General features: G+C 34.7%; 1 protein-coding gene across 16 annotated transcripts in view; it reads left to right on the forward strand.

Moving 5' to 3' along the window:
• Rev3l (REV3 like, DNA directed polymerase zeta catalytic subunit) overlaps positions 1-20,756 on the forward strand; it is a 172,848-nt gene that overhangs the window by 130,530 nt on the left and 21,562 nt on the right. For 14 of the 16 annotated variants that reach the window (XM_074076494.1, XM_020168699.2, XM_074076550.1 and 11 more), the window contains 6 exons: positions 3,521-3,662; positions 4,940-5,184; positions 6,233-6,341; positions 10,654-10,860; positions 14,879-14,988; positions 19,213-19,327. In XM_074076494.1, the coding sequence (XP_073932595.1) occupies positions 3,521-3,662; positions 4,940-5,184; positions 6,233-6,341; positions 10,654-10,860; positions 14,879-14,988; positions 19,213-19,327 (928 nt within the window). Of the gene's footprint in view, positions 1-3,520; positions 3,663-4,939; positions 5,185-6,232; positions 6,342-7,068; positions 7,176-10,077; positions 10,205-10,653; positions 10,861-14,878; positions 14,989-19,212; positions 19,328-20,756 lie in introns of those variants that run through there. The other 2 variants (XR_012448984.1, XM_074076587.1) reach the window with 2 other exon arrangements.

Raw genomic sequence — 20,756 nt, forward strand, 5'->3', positions numbered from 1 at the left:
TGCAGTGGTTCTGTCTTTGAAGTTAGTAAGGAATCAAATATTTTTTTGATACTAGAAATTCATAACCTGTAATCTTTTTTGATCATTATCTCTGCTTAATCTATTTTGTCATTTGACTAACAGCTCAGGTTCTGGTGTGGTAGGTTTGTAACCCTGGACAAATAAACCTCACAGGAGTCCTCAGTTTCCTTATTTGTAACATAGAGAATTCTAGCCAAGTGTTGGTGGCACATGCCTGTAATTCAAGCTACTTGGGAGGCTGAGGTCCAGAGGATCAAGGACCTGAGGTCCTTGCTCAAGCAAAAAGTTTTCAAGATCCCATCTGATGGTAGCTTGTCCCAGCTGTGGTGGTAAATGCAAAATAGAAGGATCAAAGTCCAGGCTGCCTTGTGCAAAAAGCAGGTCCTGATCTCCAAAATAACCAGAACAAAAAGAACTGGAAGAACAGCTCAAATGATAGAGTACAGGGGAAACCCTGAGTTAACCCCAGTACCACCAAAAAAAAATTTTTTTTGTCTGGAAATCACTGCATTCTTATGTATCGAATGAAAACTTTGACCAAATCTAGGAACTTCTCTCTCTCTTTTTTAATTTAATGTTTTTATTAGCATATATTAGTTGTATAGGGGGTTTCACTGTGACATTTCCATATATGCTTATGATGTGTCTGGGTTAGATTCATCCTGCCATCATTCTACTTCATCTCCCTTTCCCCTACTTAAAGTTATTTCAACAAGTTTCAGTGTTCTATCTTCATACACATATATAAAGTACATTGACTATATTCACCCTCCTTTACCCTCTCCATTCAGCCTCCCACCCCTGCCAGAGCCTGTTTTGCAATCATATCCTTCATTTTAAGTGCATATTCATTGTTCAGAGGGGTTTCACCATGGTATTTCACCTGTGAATATACTATACATTAATCAAATTAACTTCCTTTATTACTCTCTGTTATCATTTTCTCCTTACCCCCAATTACACAACAACTTTCAGGCATTTCTATATGCTGTCTTTTTTATACAGATGTAATGTATTTTGGGGGTGTAGCTCAGGGGTAGAGCATTTGACTGCAGATGTAATGTATTTCAATATTGTTCACTCTGTATCATTCTCTTTTCCTCTGCCCCCTCCGTCTATTGCATCATGATTGTATTTGTGCATGCATTTATCTTTTGGATCTACCACATATGAGAGAAAACATGTAACCTTTGTCTTTCTGAGCCTGGCTTACTTCACTTAACATTATATTCTCCAGTTCTATCCATTTACCTCAAACAGTATAGTTTCATTCTTCTTTATGGCTGAATAATACTCATTGTGTATATATAACACATTTTATTAATCTACTCATCAATTGTAGGGCATCTGGACTGTTTCCATAGCTTGATTATTGTGAATAGTGTCACAATAAACATGGGTGTGCAAGTGTCTCTGTTGTATCCTTACTTACATTCCTTTGGGTTTATGTCCAGGAGTGATATTGCTGGATCATATGATAGTTCTTTTTAGTTTTTTGAGGAATCTCCATACGGCTTTCCATAGTGGTTGTGCTAATTTACATTGCCACCCACAATGTAGAAGGATTCCTATTTTGCCACACCCTCACTAGCGTTTGTTGTTGTTGCTTTTGTTCTTGATAATAGCCATTTTAACAGGGGTGAGGTGAAATCTTAACGTGATTTTGATTTGCATTACCTTTATACCCAGTGTTATTGAGCATTTCTTCAGGTGTTTTTTGGCCATTTGTACTTCTTCCTTTGAAAAATGTCTCTTCAGCTCATTTGCTTATTTTGTCATTGGATTCTTAATTCTTTGTGAGTGTAGTTTTTTGAGCTCACTATGAATTCTGGTTATTAGTCCCTTGTCAGATGTATAGCTGGCAAAAATTTTCTCCTATTCTGTAGGCTGTCTCCTCAGTCTAGTGGCTGTTCCCTTTGCTGTGCAGAAGCTTTTTAATTTGATGCAGACCCATTTGTCAGTTCTCCTAATAGGTGAGCTATTGGAGTTCTAGTCAGAAAGTCATTGCCTATGCCTATGTCTAGGAATTTATCTTAAGGAAACACTTCAACATATGTACGAAGATTTAGTTATGAAATTGTTCCTCATAGCATTTCTTAAATTAATAAAAGGTACTCAATAACAGGTTCAAACTGAACAAATTATTTCATAATGTAATTATAGTAGTATACTCCATAACTATAAAATGTATAAATATGAGGAAATAATATATTGTTAAAAGTGTAAATTAACAAAACAGTATTTCTGTTTATCTATATCATGAATGTATTGATAATAGTTTGCCTAATTCTCTTTAACAGTTATATTCAGGTATAATTTGTATACGGTATAATTTGCCACTTAAAGTATACAATTTAGTGGCTTCTAACATACTCAGGTATGCAACCATCATAATTAATTTTAGAATATCTCTATTACCCCATCAAAACCCTGCACCCCTTAGCTATTACTTCTTACCCTTCTGCCCATCCTACCACTACTCTTACCAGTCCCCAACCCTACCCTGCCTTAAGCAACCACTAAACTACTTTCTGACCCCAAAGATTTACCTATTCTGGGTTGATTTTTTTTATTTCCTTAGTAGTTATTTTCTAGTTTTTGTATATGCATTAGTCATGTGTCAAAGGGAAAAAATGTTTTAAACTTTTTTATTATGTGACTTTGTCCTGAAACTCATATAATTAATGTTTATAATAAATTTTAACATTCATATTCTTTAAATGAGTAAATTTTATTCTACATAATATTAAATCAGAACTTCCTTTTCTGTATTTAGTGAGGTTTTTTTGTTGTTGTTTTGTTATTTACTTACATGTATTCTTATCAAAAAAGGCATGGCAAATAGTTTAATTTTTTTAATGTTTAAACCAAAAAACAGAACTTTTATACACTCACAGGAAATATTGATATATTTGTTCCATCTGTTGTCTCATTAAAAGCTATTATCCTGAGTTTTCTAAATCTTCACCAAATTACTGCCTTTTCATATGAGAAGAAAATGTATGCTTTTATTTTAGACTGGTATTTATAGTGATAACCCAAAGCCTTTATGCTCTTTAAAATTTTATCAGGCATGGTGGCACACACCTTAATGGGACTCCAGAGGCTGAGGACTAGGGTACATAGCAAGACCATGTCTCAATAAAACAAAGGCTGGGCCCTGTCACTGGGGAAAAAAAAAAAACTGAAGATAAATGCATAATCAGCAGTGACAGATGAGGGAATATTAATTTTTTATAATAAAAAGAGCAATATCACGGAAAGTATTGAAAATTATTACCCTTAGTTTTACCACTCCTTATCTGAGGTTCTATATTAAATCTTTGATACTATTCCTGAGTTTGAGTTCCTTGATATACCTGAAATTTCTAATGTTTAACTCCTTCTTATACTTTGTTTAAAGATTCTTTCAATATGTAAGATTTGGATAGAAAATAGTATGAGGTTCAAATGTCAAGCTTTTTCCCTGTTAATTATAACATGGATTCTTTTTTAACAGATGGAAAATGGTAGACCATTATGTTAGCCGTGTCCGTGGAAATCTCCAGATGTTAGAACAGCTGGACCTAATTGGGAAAACCAGTGAGATGGCTAGACTTTTCGGCATTCAGTTTTTACATGTACTGACAAGGGGTTCGCAGGTAGGAAGTCAATTTTCTTGCACCTTTTAAAGTTCTGTGTAAGTGATGTACTTACTTTTGAGATGTTTGAAATGATTTCATTTTTAAAAACTTTTCTGTTTAGTACCAACTAATCAATAGCTCCATTATATCTTGTTAGTGTGATCACAGACACCCCTTTGTTGGGAAACCAGTAAAAAAAGTCCACCTCTTTTTTACATTTCTAATTGTGGCTTATCCCAACTCCCACTAGATAATTTTAATGTAAAATTAAGAGTTCGGAAATCAGTTTAAGTAGCCTATATAGTTTTTTCAGTGTTAAAGAAAAATGTGATCTTCGAAGTAATTTAATTTTCTTGCAGCTAATTTCCCAAAGAAATAATGATTTTACCAAGCACCTTACTGAAAATGATTTTATGTTTTCATTTAACAAGTATTTATTTGAATATTGTAGCTTGTTAAGCATTGTGCATCAGGAATGCTACATCAAATCACTCAGATTCCTTAATATCATAAACTCTTTAATTTTAAGTACTTTGTGTCTATACGTTTTTTGCAATCTATCAACTCAGTAAATACAGCAAAAATAGTAATCTATAACTACTTTGGTTTTACCTGTTTATTTGTTGTTTATAAACTACTAATTCATTTATTTTGCCTTTTTAATAAAAGGCAAACGTTCCTTAAAACCACATGAGACTATTTCAGTGAGACCATGCTGGTTCTTGTCAGTGCTTTCTTTTTCTAATATTTCAAGCCATCTGTGACTAGTGGTTATTATAAGCAATCAGTAATTGCTTAGTTCAGTAGTTACTAGGGACCAGTAGTAAGCCGATTACCCTTTAATTAGGAAGGGATTCTTGAATTGTTTCCTTGAAAAACTAGGATGACATCTATCTCAAGTCTCCTGACAGCTCTCTTGTTCTTTAACTTTTCTAAATAAGTTTGTCAAGGATTATTGACCAATTTAAATGAAATTGTCAAACTGTATGGCTGTCTTTCCTGCATCTACTTATTAGGGTATAACTGTATTGAAAAATAAAAAGGAATTTAATTGTATCTTCCTATCCAAAATTGACTGACTTTGCTATTTGCCATATAGGAATAGGAAAAGGATTTACTTGTATCTTCTCAGACACCTGGAAAGCTAAATAATACTGTGTAACTGTAACGTAAAAAGTTATGCAATCTTACTCTAAATAGCAAAACATCCCCCAAAAGATTATCTTACATTCAAATGACCAGTGTATTTATATTTAAACTGTATTCTCTTCTCACCTCTCCCTCCCTGCTTGCAGTACCGAGTGGAATCAATGATGTTGCGTATTGCTAAACCAATGAACTATATTCCTGTGACACCTAGTGTTCAACAACGATCCCAAATGAGAGCCCCACAGTGTGTTCCCCTAATTATGGAGCCTGAATCCCGATTCTATAGCAATTCTGTTCTTGTTTTGGATTTCCAGTCACTATATCCTTCTATTGTGATTGCATACAACTACTGTTTTTCCACCTGCCTTGGCCATGTGGAGAACTTGGGAAAGTAAGGCCTTTTCATACTTACAGTAATGTTGCTGTGCTCTACACTTCTTGCTAAAATTGTACAGATTTTCTTTGTGTGTCTCTGCACTTCACACTGTTGTTATAAGTAAGATAAATTGGACTATAGCACAGCTAACTCATTCATTGTAGTTGTCTTATTAATTGAATGGATAATGATATCATTAATTCAGCTTCATGGGTAGATGATTCATGTGAAAAGAATCATGAATAGATCAGCATTGCAACTTTCTGTTTCAGTCTCCATGAGCATCAGTGGTATCTTTTAAGGTGAAAATTGTTTTTAATTGTTATAAATCACCTTTCAGGGGAGCAGTTTGAGGATTATGATTTTATAATTCTAGTTATCAGCTCCTCTTGACTTTTCTAAGAAATAGTTTATGATTAGCTGTTAGGTTTTATTAGTTCACATAAATTGAACTTTATAAACTGGATGAGAATAGCATTGTAAACTTTCTTTGGGAATAGATATTATTCTTGAATTATAGGAAATACAGTCTTCTCTTATAATGATTTTTGTGCATTTGAGACTCTTTCATAGGAAACATTTGTCGAAATTGCATTGGTAATCCTGCATATTATTAAGAAAGAAATTTAGAAAAGTTATTTACAATATTTGGTTGGGTTTTTTTTTTGACAACACTGTGGTTTGAACTTAGGGCCACATGCCTGCTAGGCCACATGCCACTTGAGCCACTCCACCAGCTCTGTTTGTAATCTTTTTACTTGAATTTTTCCTTAAGGAACTTAATGTAAGGTGGCCATATATTGATTTGAAATTTGTTATTTCAGTATAGACTTAGTCATGAATTTTAGGATAATGCCATTTAATAAATATTTCTTTTAATAAATTATGAATATTTGAAGAACTTTTTGTAATCAGGAAAGTAAATATGTTACTCAGTACATGAATTCATGTTTACATGTTTGAAAATGAATTTCTCATGGAATTAGAAAGTTTTCTAAAATTGCCTAAAAGCTCTATGCTATGACTTGAGAAAGTATTTGCTTAATGTTTTCTTTCTTAACAGGTATGATGAGTTCAAATTTGGCTGTACCTCTTTAAGAGTACCTCCAGATTTACTTTACCAAATTAGGCATGATATCACAGTGTCCCCCAATGGAGTAGCTTTTGTCAAGGTAATATTCTCTTGTAATGAAAGGATCAACTATGGCTTAACTTGGGAGAGTTAATAGTGGTTTAGATATTACTGGCACATAATAGAAAACAAAAACACTATGTTTACTTGAGTATTATATCTCATAAAGTCAATGATAGAGAAATCTTCTGAAAAGTTACTTCAGAAAAAGCAATCGAATTGTTTTGGCTGAATTGAGGTTTAAAATATTTTACTTGTTACATGTTCATTAATGAAATATTGAAAGAAGTAAATGTATCTATATAGTATCAACCCTCTGTTAGAATCTGGCAGACTTAAATAACAATTTGATAATCAAAAGATATTACCTCCAAAAGTTGAAATTGCTTTAATATGTATACCCTAATAATTTTTCTTCTACATTATTTTAAATTAAATTGAGACCGTCTTAGATATAATGATACTCTAATATGTTTGTTGATAGCATTTGGGGTGAGGGGCAGTATTGGGGGTTGAACTCAGCCTAGTGCTTGCTAGGCAGGCATGCTACCACTTGAGCCACTCCACCAGCCCTATTGATTGCATTTTGCATTTTTAAGAAGACATCCAAACTAATAATAGGATTCCTTTTTTCTCTTCCCTGATTTCTCATTGAAAAGAGACTGAGGAAAGCCCCCTAAGTGAATAATTTAAAGACAAATAGGAGCGATCTAGGACATGTTGCCTCTCATATGCCAACTTCATTCCTTTCTTTTCTATTTCCTTAGCAGTGAGTCTGTACTAGAATCATGAAACAGGGTGGTTGATGGTAGAGTGGACCCCACCAGCCCTCAAATTCATTCTGGTGTACTTATCAAAAGTATCATTCTCTACCAGTAAGAGGTAATGCTAAAGTACAAATTAGCAATTGAGATATGAGGAAATTTTTTACCAGAGTTCATGATTTATTCCTTTTTTTTGGAAACTTTTAAGGTACGATATTTCCAGGTCATATGTAGATGAGATCTACTTGGAGATATGGAAATAGACCTTTTTAAATTAAGTGTCTTCCCACAAAAAAAAAATCCATTTTCACATCACACACATTTCTGCATGTTTGGTCTCTGTTCTTTTATATTACATCTTAAAACATCATGGCTCATTAAGACAGAAATCAAGAAAACAGTCCCATTCACAGTACCTTCAAAAAAAAAAGAAAAAATATGTAGGAATAAACCTAACTAAGGAGGTGAATAAAATATTTCTGCAATGAAAACTATAACACTCTGAAGAAATAAATGAGGAAAACACTAGATGATAGAGGACCTTCAATGTCTGTGATTGGGGGAATTAATATTGTTAGCATGACCGTACTACCAAAAGCAATCTACAGACTCAGTGCCATCCCCATCAAAATCCCAATGGCATTGTTCACACAGCTAGAAAAAAACAATCCCAAAACTCAATGAGGAAGCAAAAAAGACACAGATTAGCTAAAGCACTCCTAAGCAAAAAGAGTAATGCTGGAGGCATCACAATACCTGATTTCAAAATACACAACAGAACCATGAAAATGGCATAGTATTGGCATAAAAGCAGACTTGTAGGTCAATGGAGTAGAAAAGAGGACCCAGAAACAAACCCATACCTCTATAGTCATCTGATTCTTGACAAAGATACCAAAAACCTATTTGGTGAAATGGGAAAATTGGATATCCACATGTAGAATATTGAAACAAAAATCAACTCAAAATGGATCAAAGACCTTAATGTAAACACCAGAAGCTTTGAAACTACAGAAAACACAGGGGAAACTACTGGCAGCAGCAACTTCCTAAATAGGATACCTATAATGTTCAAGAAATAAGAGCAAGAATTGACAAATAGGATTGTATCAAATTAAAAAGGTTCTGCACAGCAAACAAAAATAATCAAGAATGAAGAAATACCCTCCTAAGTGGAAGAAAATCTTTGCCAGCTATTTATCCAACCAAGGATTAATAACCAGAATATGTAAAGACTGCAAAAAGTTTAACACTGTAGAACAAGTAATTCAATCAATAAATGGGCAGATGATCTGAACAGACACTTCTTTAAAAAAAATACAAATAGCCATTGTTGCCCTCAACGCAGAGAAACTAAAGCAGATACTTTAAAGCAACTGAGGCCAATATGAGAAGGGGACCAGGAACTAGACAAAAGGTTAGTTCAAGAAGAATTAATTTAGAAGGCAACACACATGCACAGGAAATCAATGCGAGTCAACTCCCTATATAGCTATCCTTATCTTAACTAGCAAAAACCCTTGGTCCTTCCTATTATTGCTTATACTCTCTCTTCAACAAAATTAAAGATAATGGCAAAATAGTTTCTGCCGGGTAGCAAGGAGGTAGGGGGGGAGAGGGAGGGGGCGGGGGGGGGTAAAGGAGGGAGTGGGAGAAGAGGGGAGAAATGACCCAAAAATTGTATGCACATGAATAAAATAAAAATTAAAAAAAAAAGAAACCTAAAAAAAAAATAAAAGAAATACAAATAGCCAATAAATATTTGAAAAAATACTCAGTATCTTTAGCCATCAGGAAATGCAAATCAAAACTACTTTGAGATTTTTCTTATCCCAGTTGAAATGGCTGTTATCAAGAAAATGATAATAACAATGTAGGGGTGAATTAACTATGATATATTTGATACATTGTAAGAACTTTTGTAAATGCCGCAATGTACCCCCAGCAGAACAATATTAATTAATTAATAAAAGAAAAAAAAGCAAAAAATGACATGCTAGCAAGGATGTGGGAAAAAGGAATATTTTTGGTGATAATTTAAATTTTTACAACCATTATGGAAAACAGTATGTCAAAACACTTAAAAAAAAAAAAAAAAGAACTACCATATAATATAGCTGTCCCACTCCCAAGTATATACTGGAAAGAAAGGAAATCAGCATACAGAAGACATACCTGCATACCCACATTTATTGTGTCACTATTCACAATATCCAAGTTATGGAATCAGTGTAGGTGTCCCTCAACAAATGAATGCATAAAGACAATGTGGTATTATATATACCGTGGAGTATTACTGATAAAGAATAACAAAATCATGTCATTCACCGGAAAATGAATGGAGCTGGAGATCATCATGTTAAGCAAAATAAGCCAGACACAGAAAGACAAGTATCACATGTTTTATTTGTGATAAGGAGGGGAAAAAAAGACCTGAAAGTAGAAGAGGGATTATTAGAGAATACGAAGGGAAACAGGAGAAGGGGAGAACAGAGAGTATAAGAAAAGCTAATATGGAGAGGGTGTACACCATCAAAGCACAATATGTGTATGTGTGGAAATGTCACATAATTTGTACAGCTAATATGCTTTAATATAATTTTTTAAAAAGAAATGATAGAACAAAGGGAAAAATTACCGCTGTTTCAAAAGGTACACCAAATGAATTAGAGGTTAGAATATGTTCTCATTGTCACATATTTAGCTGCTCATTTTAATTATCTCCCTTTGAGAGCATTTTTAACACTTATATCTACATTTTGACCCAATGTGTAAAGCTTAATGAAAATAAGATTTTTTAATATTCGAGAGTGTGAGTCTAAGGCCTTAATTGTTCGATTCGACATGCATTATCTTGCCCGTGTCTGTGAATCATCAAAGTTAATACTGTTTTGTCATTTTCATTCCTACTGGAGTTCTCATAAATTCTCCCTAGTCTTGATTAATACAAATGATTTTTTTTTTTTTGGCAACAACAAATTTTATCACCTCACTATTCATCCCCTCTTCCAGATTGCTAATAAATATAGGCCGGAGGGGATGGCTTAGTGATCTAAGCATCAGATTTGAAATACCTAGAGTCTCTGGAACTACAGGTTTGAATGTCAGCAGAGTCAACCCAGCTCATCATTCTTCCAAGGTAGATAAACGGAGTTCCATGCAGATTACTGTGTGGGGTCATTAGGATGAGATCTTTAAAAACTGAGGTTCTTATGAGTGCTGTAAGTCCCATGTGTCTTTCTGGAAGGATGGGGGTTTTAATCAAAGTTTTGAGCAGTATTTCCCAATGAACTTGTATGGTCACTGTGCACTAGTTGACATCCTCCTTCCTGGAGGTCTCTGAACTCATACAGAAGTGCTGCATTAGATTTATAAACATTACAGGAACGTTTTAGGAGAAAAATCCTCTTCAAATAAAGTAAAATGTGAAATTTTTTATTAATAGCCACTAGTCCTATGACCATTCTGTTGTTAGCATGTTTCAATTCATGACAGTTGGCCATTGTCATACTTTGTGCTTCCTTCTTAGTTATCTAAATCTATAATGTTTGAGAGATTTTACACATGCTTTTTTTTCCTTTATGATAGCCTTCAGTAAGAAAGGGCATCCTACCAAGAATGCTTGAAGAAATTTTGAAGACTAGATTCATGGTAAAGCAGTCAATGAAGGCTTACAAACGAGACAGAGCCCTATCCCGAATGCTCAATGCACGACAGCTAGGACTAAAGCTGATAGCAAATGTCACCTATGGCTATACATCTGCTAATTTTTCTGGGAGAATGCCTTGTATCGAAGTAAGTGACACGTATCTATGGGGTTTTTTTCTTTTTTCAGGAAAAGCAGCATTAAGTAAGTGTTATTAAAGTATTTTACTGTTTGAAACTTTAGGCTAAAGGGTTTTATTTCCATGACAAAAGGTTAAGTTTTTATAAGAGTGGGTCTATAAACATATTCTTGGGGATTTATGAGTTTTCTCTGTGAAAACTCAGTGACTTTTAGTGATAATTTTTAAATTAGCATACATATATTTCTCTATAATCTGTGCCCATCTATTAGCAGAACATTTCCAGGCCAGTTTTATAGTAGTGCTTATAATAACTTTGATGCTAAATAATTCCTATTAATGAATTAATAGACATGTGATTATAGTTAGTTTGGCTTATCCAAATGTCAGAACAAAAATAATTCCATATTTGTTAGTGTACCAATAAATATATCAGGCAAAACCTCTTTTTTGTTTTTGCAGTGATCAGTAAAAATGGGAAAACACTTTCCATGGACTAAAACTAATTTTCTAAGATGTTTATTTGATGTGAAGACATTATAGTGTAACAGAATGATAAAATAATTTGCTAGAGATTGAGAAAAGAACAGAGTAGACTTATTATGTGAATGATCCTTTCAGACAATAATGAAGGCCTGAGGACTGATCTGTAGTAGTTCCATAAGAGAAAAATACAGGAGGAGGAAAGTCCTCACACAACTCACAACAGGCATAGTGAACTCCAAAAACCAAGATAGGTAGTGGCATATTCACATTAAGAGCAGTAAAATACCATTTTTAATGAAAAAATAGTACTGTTACCTTTAATTTTTTGGAATTGTGATTTTGTTTGTACTAGATAATTTGTTTTGGTTTTATAATTGTACTGTGAAGGCTATAAGCAATAAATTCATATCAAGTTTTATGTTTCTACAGTTTAGGTATTACAAAAATACTTCAGTCCTGTGGGTTCATATTACTACTCACACTTTTTATAATATACTATACAGAAATGTCCTAGTCCATTTTTTGCTGCTAAAACAGAATACCTGAGACTGGGAAGTCTAAAAGCAAAGGCCACATCTTTCAAGAGCCTTCTTGCTACCACTTTCATCATGAAAGGCATAGGATGCAAGAGTCCATACAAGAGAAAGCTGGGTGAGGCTAAACTCATCCTTTTATCAGGAGCCCACTCCTGCAATAACTAACCCACTTGCATAATAATATTAATACATTGATGACCACAGAGTCCTCATTACCTAATCACCTCGTAAAGGTCTTGCCTCTTTGCACTGTTGCATTGGGGATTACATTTCCAACACATAACTTTGGGGGACACATTCAAACCAGAACAAGAAAAACTTCAAAAGAAACATAAGTATTTTACCTTAGAATAATCAGAATTTGGGGAGATCTTGACTAGCAATACAAGTATAGGAGTATAGTTCTGTGAGGAAGTGTGCTGCTGCTTCATATGGTGAAGTCTAGTGGCCAGGCACTATCTGCCTCTTTACCCGTGTTCTCAGATGTTCTGAGATTAGTGGCTGCAGGCATGTGTTTGGCTCATCATATTGCTAACTTCACAGTAGCACAGTAGTGTTAACTTATATTTGAAAGGGTAGCTAAAATCACAGAAAGCCTTCATAAATAAATAGTGCTAACTGAAAATTAGCACTAGTGGAATAAAGATGGAAACTATCAGCCAAGTTAAAAAGAGGGACAAATTGATTTCCTTCAGAGAACACACAATCAAAAACATTTGGTAGTACAGGTAAGACCACAAAAAAATGCTACATCTAGACTATCAAAGATAAGATTTTGTTAGCAAGAATCTCCATAAGAAGCATGGTAGTACACACCTCTAATCCCAGTTGCCGGAAGGCAAAAATCAGGAGGACTGTGGCTTAAGTCCAGCCAGGGCAAAAAGTTAGACTCATCTCAACCAGTAAGTCAGATATGGTGGCATGTGCCTGTGCCTCAGCTACATGGGAAGCATACATAGGGGGATCACTATGCAAAATTGGGAGACCCAACTCAAAAAATAAAGCAAAAAAGGGCTGGGTTGTGGCTCAAATGGTAAAGTGCCTGCCTAGCAAGCACAAGGCCCTGAGTTCAAACACCAGTACAGCCAAAAGGGGTGTGGGGGGGGAGAGAATTCCTATAAAAATTTGGAAAGTAAATAATGCAGCTAATAGTTGTAGATTAATGTCTTTGTGTCTGATGGATGTTATCACTGACATTTTTTCATATAGCAAAATTTTTACAAGTTCACAATTTTCTCCTCTATAGGAGTATTTTTCATATTTTTGACAAAAAATATACATATGACATGTATGTTGTTTTTGTTTTCAAAGACAGTGTCTTGATATGGTAGCCCAGGCTGGTCTTGAACTCACAATCCTGCTGCACCACCACACTCAGCTGAACTTTATCTCTCTTTATTTTCAGAGAGCTAATTTTTCTTTTAAGTATTTTTCTTATTATAACTTCCCAACGATTGCCTAAAGTGTAGAACTAGCTATTTTCCTCTGAATCCTCTTTTAGCCCTGTAGTAAAGTAATACTTTTCAAATTAGGAATCATGGTACAAAGTAGTATAATCAGTTAACTTAATTACTGCTTTGTCCCTCCTCCCTTCCCCTTAGTACTGTTGAATCATTCATACCTCATGGCTTTCAGAGGCAGCTGCAAGAGTTTGGACTCTACCAGGTCTCAACCAGGAGAACTCCTAACAAATGGGTCAGAGTAAGCAGCATTAGACAGACATTTAAGATCAGTATGTTTATGTATTTATAAGCATGTATCTCAAGAGCATATTTGGCTTTGATACTAGAATGGCTCACTCATCCAGCCATTTGCCCACACATATTTAAATGTTTATTTTATTTGAAAGTGGCAATAGGGAGCTGAACATGTTGGTGCATGCCTGGAATGCCAGCACTCAGGAGACTGAGGCAGAGGCAGGGAAGATCATAAGTTCAAGGCCAGCCTAAGCTACGTAGTAACACACTATCTCAAAAAAGTGGAGGGGGGAGAGGACAGTAAGGGACATAGTCAAATTTAAGTTTACGTTACCATGATTTTTACTATATTAAGGTAGAGTTCACATTCTCCAGATTTTCTAATGCAGTCAAGATCTCAGAAAAATTCATGATCTTAATTTAATATCCAAATTAAATTTCTGCTGCCAATTTTATTTATTTTTTCATATACCTAATTTTTATTTTGTTATACAACTTTAAATACTATTCAACTCTATATTTAGTTCAGGTAATTCAAATTTTGCAGTAGAAAGGGAAATATTACTATTGTGTGCTTCTTAACACAAAAGACAAAATGCATAGTTCTTATTTTAAAATTGCAAAGGAATGCTCCATTGAAGTTGATTGGCAATCTTCCCCATCTCTTAGCTTCAGTGAGTTTAATAAATGGCACAGCAATGCTATATAGTCACCTTAATTTACCTAACTATGAAATGTTTATCAGCACCTAGCGTCTTTTGTTTTTTTTCAGCTTGTACCATGAGCATTGTTAAACTCACTAATCACCAGTGAAAGAACCCTTTGTGGACATAAATAGCTACCTACTTGCCTTATATTGAGCACTTGTAATGTGTTTTTCATTGTATAGTTACAAACTTTTTTTCCTTATACTTAGTATTTTAAAAAATTGTGTCTACCCAATCGCAGATTTAAATTCAGACACTGTTTAAGACATTATCGTGAACACTACATCAGAAAGAATTTGAAAAAGATATGCATAAACATACCTTAGCACATACACAGAGTAATTTCTAGCCTGTTGGCCATCGTACTCACTAACAGACTGAAAGGCAAATCTGTATATTGACAGATTCTTTGAAATTCGTCTCATTTTCTTGAGTACTTGTAGGAGGAATGATGACACAGGTGACTATTTTGTGTTCTTTTTTGCATTCTTGTTTTATCTCTAAAAATATTTAGTAATTAAATATAAGTACTGTATGTTAAAGTCTGTTGACTTATACTGAGCTTTGTTAAGAAACTATTTCCAATGTGTTTGCAATAACAGGTTGGCGACAGTATTGTTCACAAAGCCAGAGAGACCTTGGAACGAGCAATTAAACTGGTGAATGATACCAAGAAATGGGGTGCTAGGGTTGTATATGGCGATACTGACAGGTAATGGATTTGGGGTTTTGCAGTTGTTTTTTTGCATCTGTTCACATCTTCTTTTCAGTGTTTGAAGTGACTTAAGAGTGATCTTACCTAAAACTAGAGTTCTACTTAAGTCTTTTCTAGTCCTTATAATCTTGTGATCCAGAGTTTACACAGGTCCTGATTTACCAGACACAGAGTTTTTGGGGGTTTTGGTTTTTTCTGGTTTTAGCATACTGGTGGTTTGAACTTGGGTCCTGGCACTTGCTAGGCGGGTGCTTTGCCTCTTGAGCCATGCCACCAGCCCTTTTTGCTTTGTTTTTTTGTGTGTTTGTTTGTGTTTTGAGATAAGAGTCTCACTTTGTACCTGGGCCAGACTGGACCTCAATTCTCCCAATCTCCACCTTCTGAGTAGCTAGGATTACAAGTGTGAACCCCTACCCCCAGCCCCAGATATAGTTTTAAGAAACAGAAAGGGAAGTGTCCTGACCTATAGATTGTGAAGGTTCCCATGGTATTCCTCCAGGCAGTTCTTGGCCAAGTAAATAGTGATCTGTAAACAAATAATATACATCAGTCTTTTTCATTACCAGTAACTTGGAGTAGTTTCAAATTATCCAAGTTCTAACTATCCATATTCTCGAATGTTCCTCATCAAAAGCCACTCCTTAAACCAACAAACTGGCTCGTTCTATAATCTCAGCTACTTGGGAGGAAGACTTGAGGTTTGAGGCTAGCCTGGGCAAAATTTAGTGAGACCCCCATCTCTATTTAAAAGCTAGGAGTGGTGGTGCATGCCTGTCATCCCAGCTGTGCAACAAGCATAAGTAGAAGGATCACTGTCCAAGCCAGCCCAGGCAAAGAAATGCAAGATGCTAGTGAAAAATAACTAACAGCAAAAAGGGCTGGAGGTGTGGCTCAAGTGGTAAAGCACCTGCCTAGCAAGCACAGGACCCAAGTTCAAAACCTAGTAATGCAAAAACAAAACAAACAAACAAAAGCCATTCTTTGGTTATTTTGCTGCTCGATAAAACTACTTCTGCTAGGTATTCTAGCAAAATAAAAGCATAGTTATGTACTTTGTTAGCAGAATCCCTTACAAAATTTTTGGAGAAAAGAGGAAAGTTAAACTAAACATGTAAATTGTTTGTTTTAATTCAGGGACTGTAAATGTCAGCTTGTTGACATACAGACTTCAGCATGATTCTGGTTGTATGTTATTTACCCTTAAGGATCTTTAAGCATATACACAAACTAAAAAAGCAGAGACTCACAGAATGTCAGAATTGAAAAGGATTTTGATGTTTTTAGACCAGCAGTTCATACCTTAAAACGTACCTGAGGTGGTTCTTATGAACAAATTCTTCTTGGGTAAGAAATATGTCTTACAGGCAGGCGCCAATGGCTCACACCTGTAATCCTAGCTATTGGGAGGCAGAGATCAGGAGGATCGCAGTTCAAAGCCAACCTAGGGCAAATAGTTTCATGAGAGCCTATCTCAAAAATATCCAACACAAAAAGAGGGCTAGAGGAGTAGCTCAAGTGGTAGACCACCTGCCTAACAAGTGTGAGGCCCTGAGTTCAACCCCCAGTATTGCTAAAATTTTTTTAAAGAAATGTGTCTTAAATCACCTAACTAGTCAGTTAAATCACCTAACTAGTCAGTTAATGGAACCATAAACTGGTATACTTTATATTTTGATTCCTACCTGGTTCTTTTTCTGTATGTCAGACTTAACAGGTATATCATGATTCCAATCAATGAAATTTGTTTGCATTGTCATTAGAACTTTTGGTCATCATTCACTATTGATCTAGTCAACAAGTGTTTTTTCAAAATCTGTATAAGGTCAGATTACTATAGGGCATGCAATCTCAACAGTAACAGCATCACCCCAACAGAGTACAAATAGGATCTTAGAAGTGCAAAAGATCCCAGTACAATGGTTTTGGAACCCTAGCCAACAATATTTTCTTCCTTAGTAATTACTTTCTTTTATTAAAATTAACTTTAATACTTCCCTTAGGAGGATACTGATGATAAAAAGGTAGGAAAAAAACTGCCCTATGTATAATAGGAAATGCTTGGTGGAATGAAAAAAGAATTCTCAACAAAGAGAGAATGTATATATACATTGTGTACATATACAGGCATGCATACCATATGTATATGTGCATATATACATATATAATTTTTACTCCTGGCCCAGGATTAACACATGACTCGTTTTCTGTTACTATGGATTAGTTTTTTTTTAAGAATCTTATATCCTAATAAAAATGAAAAAAGAATCTTATATAAACTATACAGTATACCCTCTTATATATGACCCAAAGAGTGAACATTCAAATTAGGATGGGAGGGGGAAAATTACAGAACATACAGATATGTGCTATTCTAGAAGTATGTGTATTATGCTGTGGTCACTTGGCCCACCTGGTAAAGTGAAGAGCATGATATATATGTATCATATACACATTTAATTTTATAATTTTTATTGAGTTATTTTTAACCAAAAAGTATATAATACATAGTTTGATATAAAAAATGTATGAACCTAAGTAATCAGCAACCACACTAGTCAAGATACAGAATATTTCTATTACCTAAAAAGCTTTCTCATTTTCCTCTTTGCATATAGTCCCTCACTCCCCCACCCCACCAGTACCCCATATAGTCCACTTATTTGATTGTTTAGTTTTACATTTTTAATCCTTATGGAAATATGTGTATGGGTACATATACATATTTACCCAAACTTTGTATTCATTATTGCATCTGAACATTTTAAGAATAATAATCTTTCATAACAATGGTTTAGCAGTCACATATGAAATTAAAAATACCCTTAGCATATAAACCAGTGGTTCTACATCTTGATATTGAACTAAGAGAAGTGAAAACATATCTATGCCATACCCCCCTGAATGTGCCCAATGTCGTCTGATCTCAGAAGCTAAGCAGGGTCAGGCCTGGTTAGTACTTGGATGGTAGAAGTGAAAACATATGTCTATATAAAAACTCATATACAAATTTTCTTTGGACTTTTATGCATAATAGTCTAAACTTGCAAACAGTCCACATGCCCATAGTGGATGAATGGACAATTTGTGGTATTCCATGCAATGAATACTACTCAGCAACAAAAAGGAACCAGTTACTAGTAATCCATCACAATAGATTTATCTCAAACATATGCTGAGTGAAAGAAGCCAGACATGCCATGTAGTTCCATTTATACAAAGTTCTTGAAAAAAAACTATAATAACAGAAAGTGAGGGCTGGGGTATGACTCAAGTGGTAGAGCACCTGCCTAACAAGTACAAGGCCTTGGGTATTTTTGGGCAGTATGTGTGCATATGTGTGGTTTGGGGAAGGGGAGGTTTTGGTTTTGGTTTTGCAATACTGGGTTTGAACTCAGGACCTTGTGTTCTGCCACTTGAGTCATACCTCCAGTCCCTTTGCTTCTAGTTTGGTTTTTAGATAGGATCCCTAGGTAACTTCACCTGTGCTGTGAATTGTAATCCTCCTGCCTCCCAAGTAGCTGGGATTATATATGTGCGCATCACATCTGACTTTAAAGTCAATTTTTAAAATAGTCTTTCAAAAGCAAGTTTTATAATAATCTATTTTTAAAAGGCTTTCTAATGGTATAGTGAACATCAGGTGGGCCAAATAATAAACTACAAAAACCTTCAAGTAGTTCATCATATATTGTGGCTTAAAGGTAATAATTAACAGTCTAAAGCATTTTCCTACCTCAGAGAACATTAAATTCAGATTGAGGCAATTTTTATTTTAAAGACTTTAAGTAAAATTAAATAAATTATTCCTTTTCCTTTGTTTAAAACTTTTCTTATTAGGTTCTAAAATAAGTACTGTCTCCAGTATTGTCAAGGGAAGAGCTTTTCAAAAGAAATCATCCAAAGTCCAATATAAAAAATTTTTTCCATGTAAGGAAAAATTTAAAGAATTTATAAATAATAATATTGGTGATTTATGTGGCTAGAAACAAGAATCTTAAAGTCATGTTTTAAGATATTGTCAGTTTCCAGTAAGTAAAGTCTCTACTAAAACCATAAGTGAAGGTGAACTTTATACTCTCTCTTACTTCAGAAATGTATTTCTGTTGGAGCTCATATTGTAGTATTCTTTGCTTTAGAGTATTATCCAGGAGAGTTACTCTTGATGACACTTTTTTGTTACAATGACTTTTCATTATCCTACTGTATTTTTAATCCCCTTAGTATGTTTGTGCTACTGAAAGGAGCCACTAAGGAGCAGTCTTTTAGGATTGGTCAAGAAATTGCTGAAGCTGTAACTGCTACCAATCCTAAACCAGTGAAATTGAAGTTTGAAAAGGTAAGAGGAATATAATATCAATAATCATATATGAAATTCACATAGCTTCTAGGGAATTTCCGAGATATGTATGTATAATAATATTATTACATATATATAATAATATAAATATGGATCTATAAGTGTGTTAAACATTAAATTTTTAGCTTTTTATAATTCATTCCTATTCTCTCTCACTCTTTCTCTGGTCTTTCCTCTCTCTCTCCTATCTCTCCTGTCTCTCTGTGTTAGGGATCAAACCCAAGGTCTTGTCCATGTTACTATTGCTAGAAAACAAGCAACTCCAAATTTAATGGTGTAAAACAACCAGCATTTCATTCTGCTCTCAGATTTTATGGTTCAGGAATTCAGAAAAGATGCAGCAAGGGTGGCTTATCTCAGATCCACAATGTATAGGCCCTTGGTTGAGAAGACTTAAAGGCTAGATGTAACCCAGCAAGTGACTGAGGGTAACTCAGTCAACAGCTAAGGGCTAACTCATCTGAAGTTTGCCTCCTCTCATGTCTATTTGTAGATGCTGGCTGCTGGTAGAAACATCATGTGGCCTTTCCCTAGGGCTACTTATAATTCCTCACAGCATAATGGCTGGATTCTAGGAGAGAACATCTCAAAGAGAGACATACAAATGCTGTTTTGCTTTTTATGATCTGGTTACAACATGTCACAAGCCTCTCTAGATTTCAGAAGTGGGAGCATAGAAGTGGGAAAAATGTCAGAGTCAGTTTGTAAGTACACCACATGGGATGGGAAGTATTTTTTCCTTGCAAAATGCAATCTGCCGAAAGCACTTTTCAGCTCTTTTCACTCTTCTTTAGATATCAAACATACGTTTAGTTCTTTCTAAATAAAGGATACTGAGCCTTTGTATTCCTGTGTGTACTACAAAGAAGCACACCACACAATCCTGCCCTCTTAAGAGCCAGTATACTGAAGGAAAAGATTAGAATATATGTAAGCAATGTAAAAAAAATAGAGGAGTATGTCCTTCTGGACTTGATGGTGAGATGTCATGTAAGAGATAGAATTGAACTGTGTGTTGAAAACAAGTTAGGGTTGGATATGTAGCTCAGTGGTAAAGTACTTGCCTGGTATGCATGAAACCTTGGCTTCAATCTTGAGAATTAGGAAAAAAATTAAAATAAAAATTAGAATTTCAGTGAAGAGCATGGGGCTGTAATCATTCTATAAAGAAAAAAATGGCATGTTGGAAAATTATAATAGGGGAATATAAATTAGCAGGAGATAAACCTGGAAAAATAAAATTGAGACCTGTCTCTTAGAACTTTATTTTTTTATTAGTGCATGTTTTACATAGGTGCTTACAATATATCTTAATTAGACTCAACCTTCTCCATCGTTCTCTTTTATCCCCCCCTCCCCTTCTTAGAACAATTTCAGTAGGTTTTTTCATACATAAATACAAAATACT

This window comes from Castor canadensis, chromosome 1 (assembly GCF_047511655.1).
Source record: "Castor canadensis chromosome 1, mCasCan1.hap1v2, whole genome shotgun sequence".
In the NCBI taxonomy this organism is placed as follows: domain Eukaryota; kingdom Metazoa; phylum Chordata; class Mammalia; order Rodentia; family Castoridae; genus Castor; species Castor canadensis.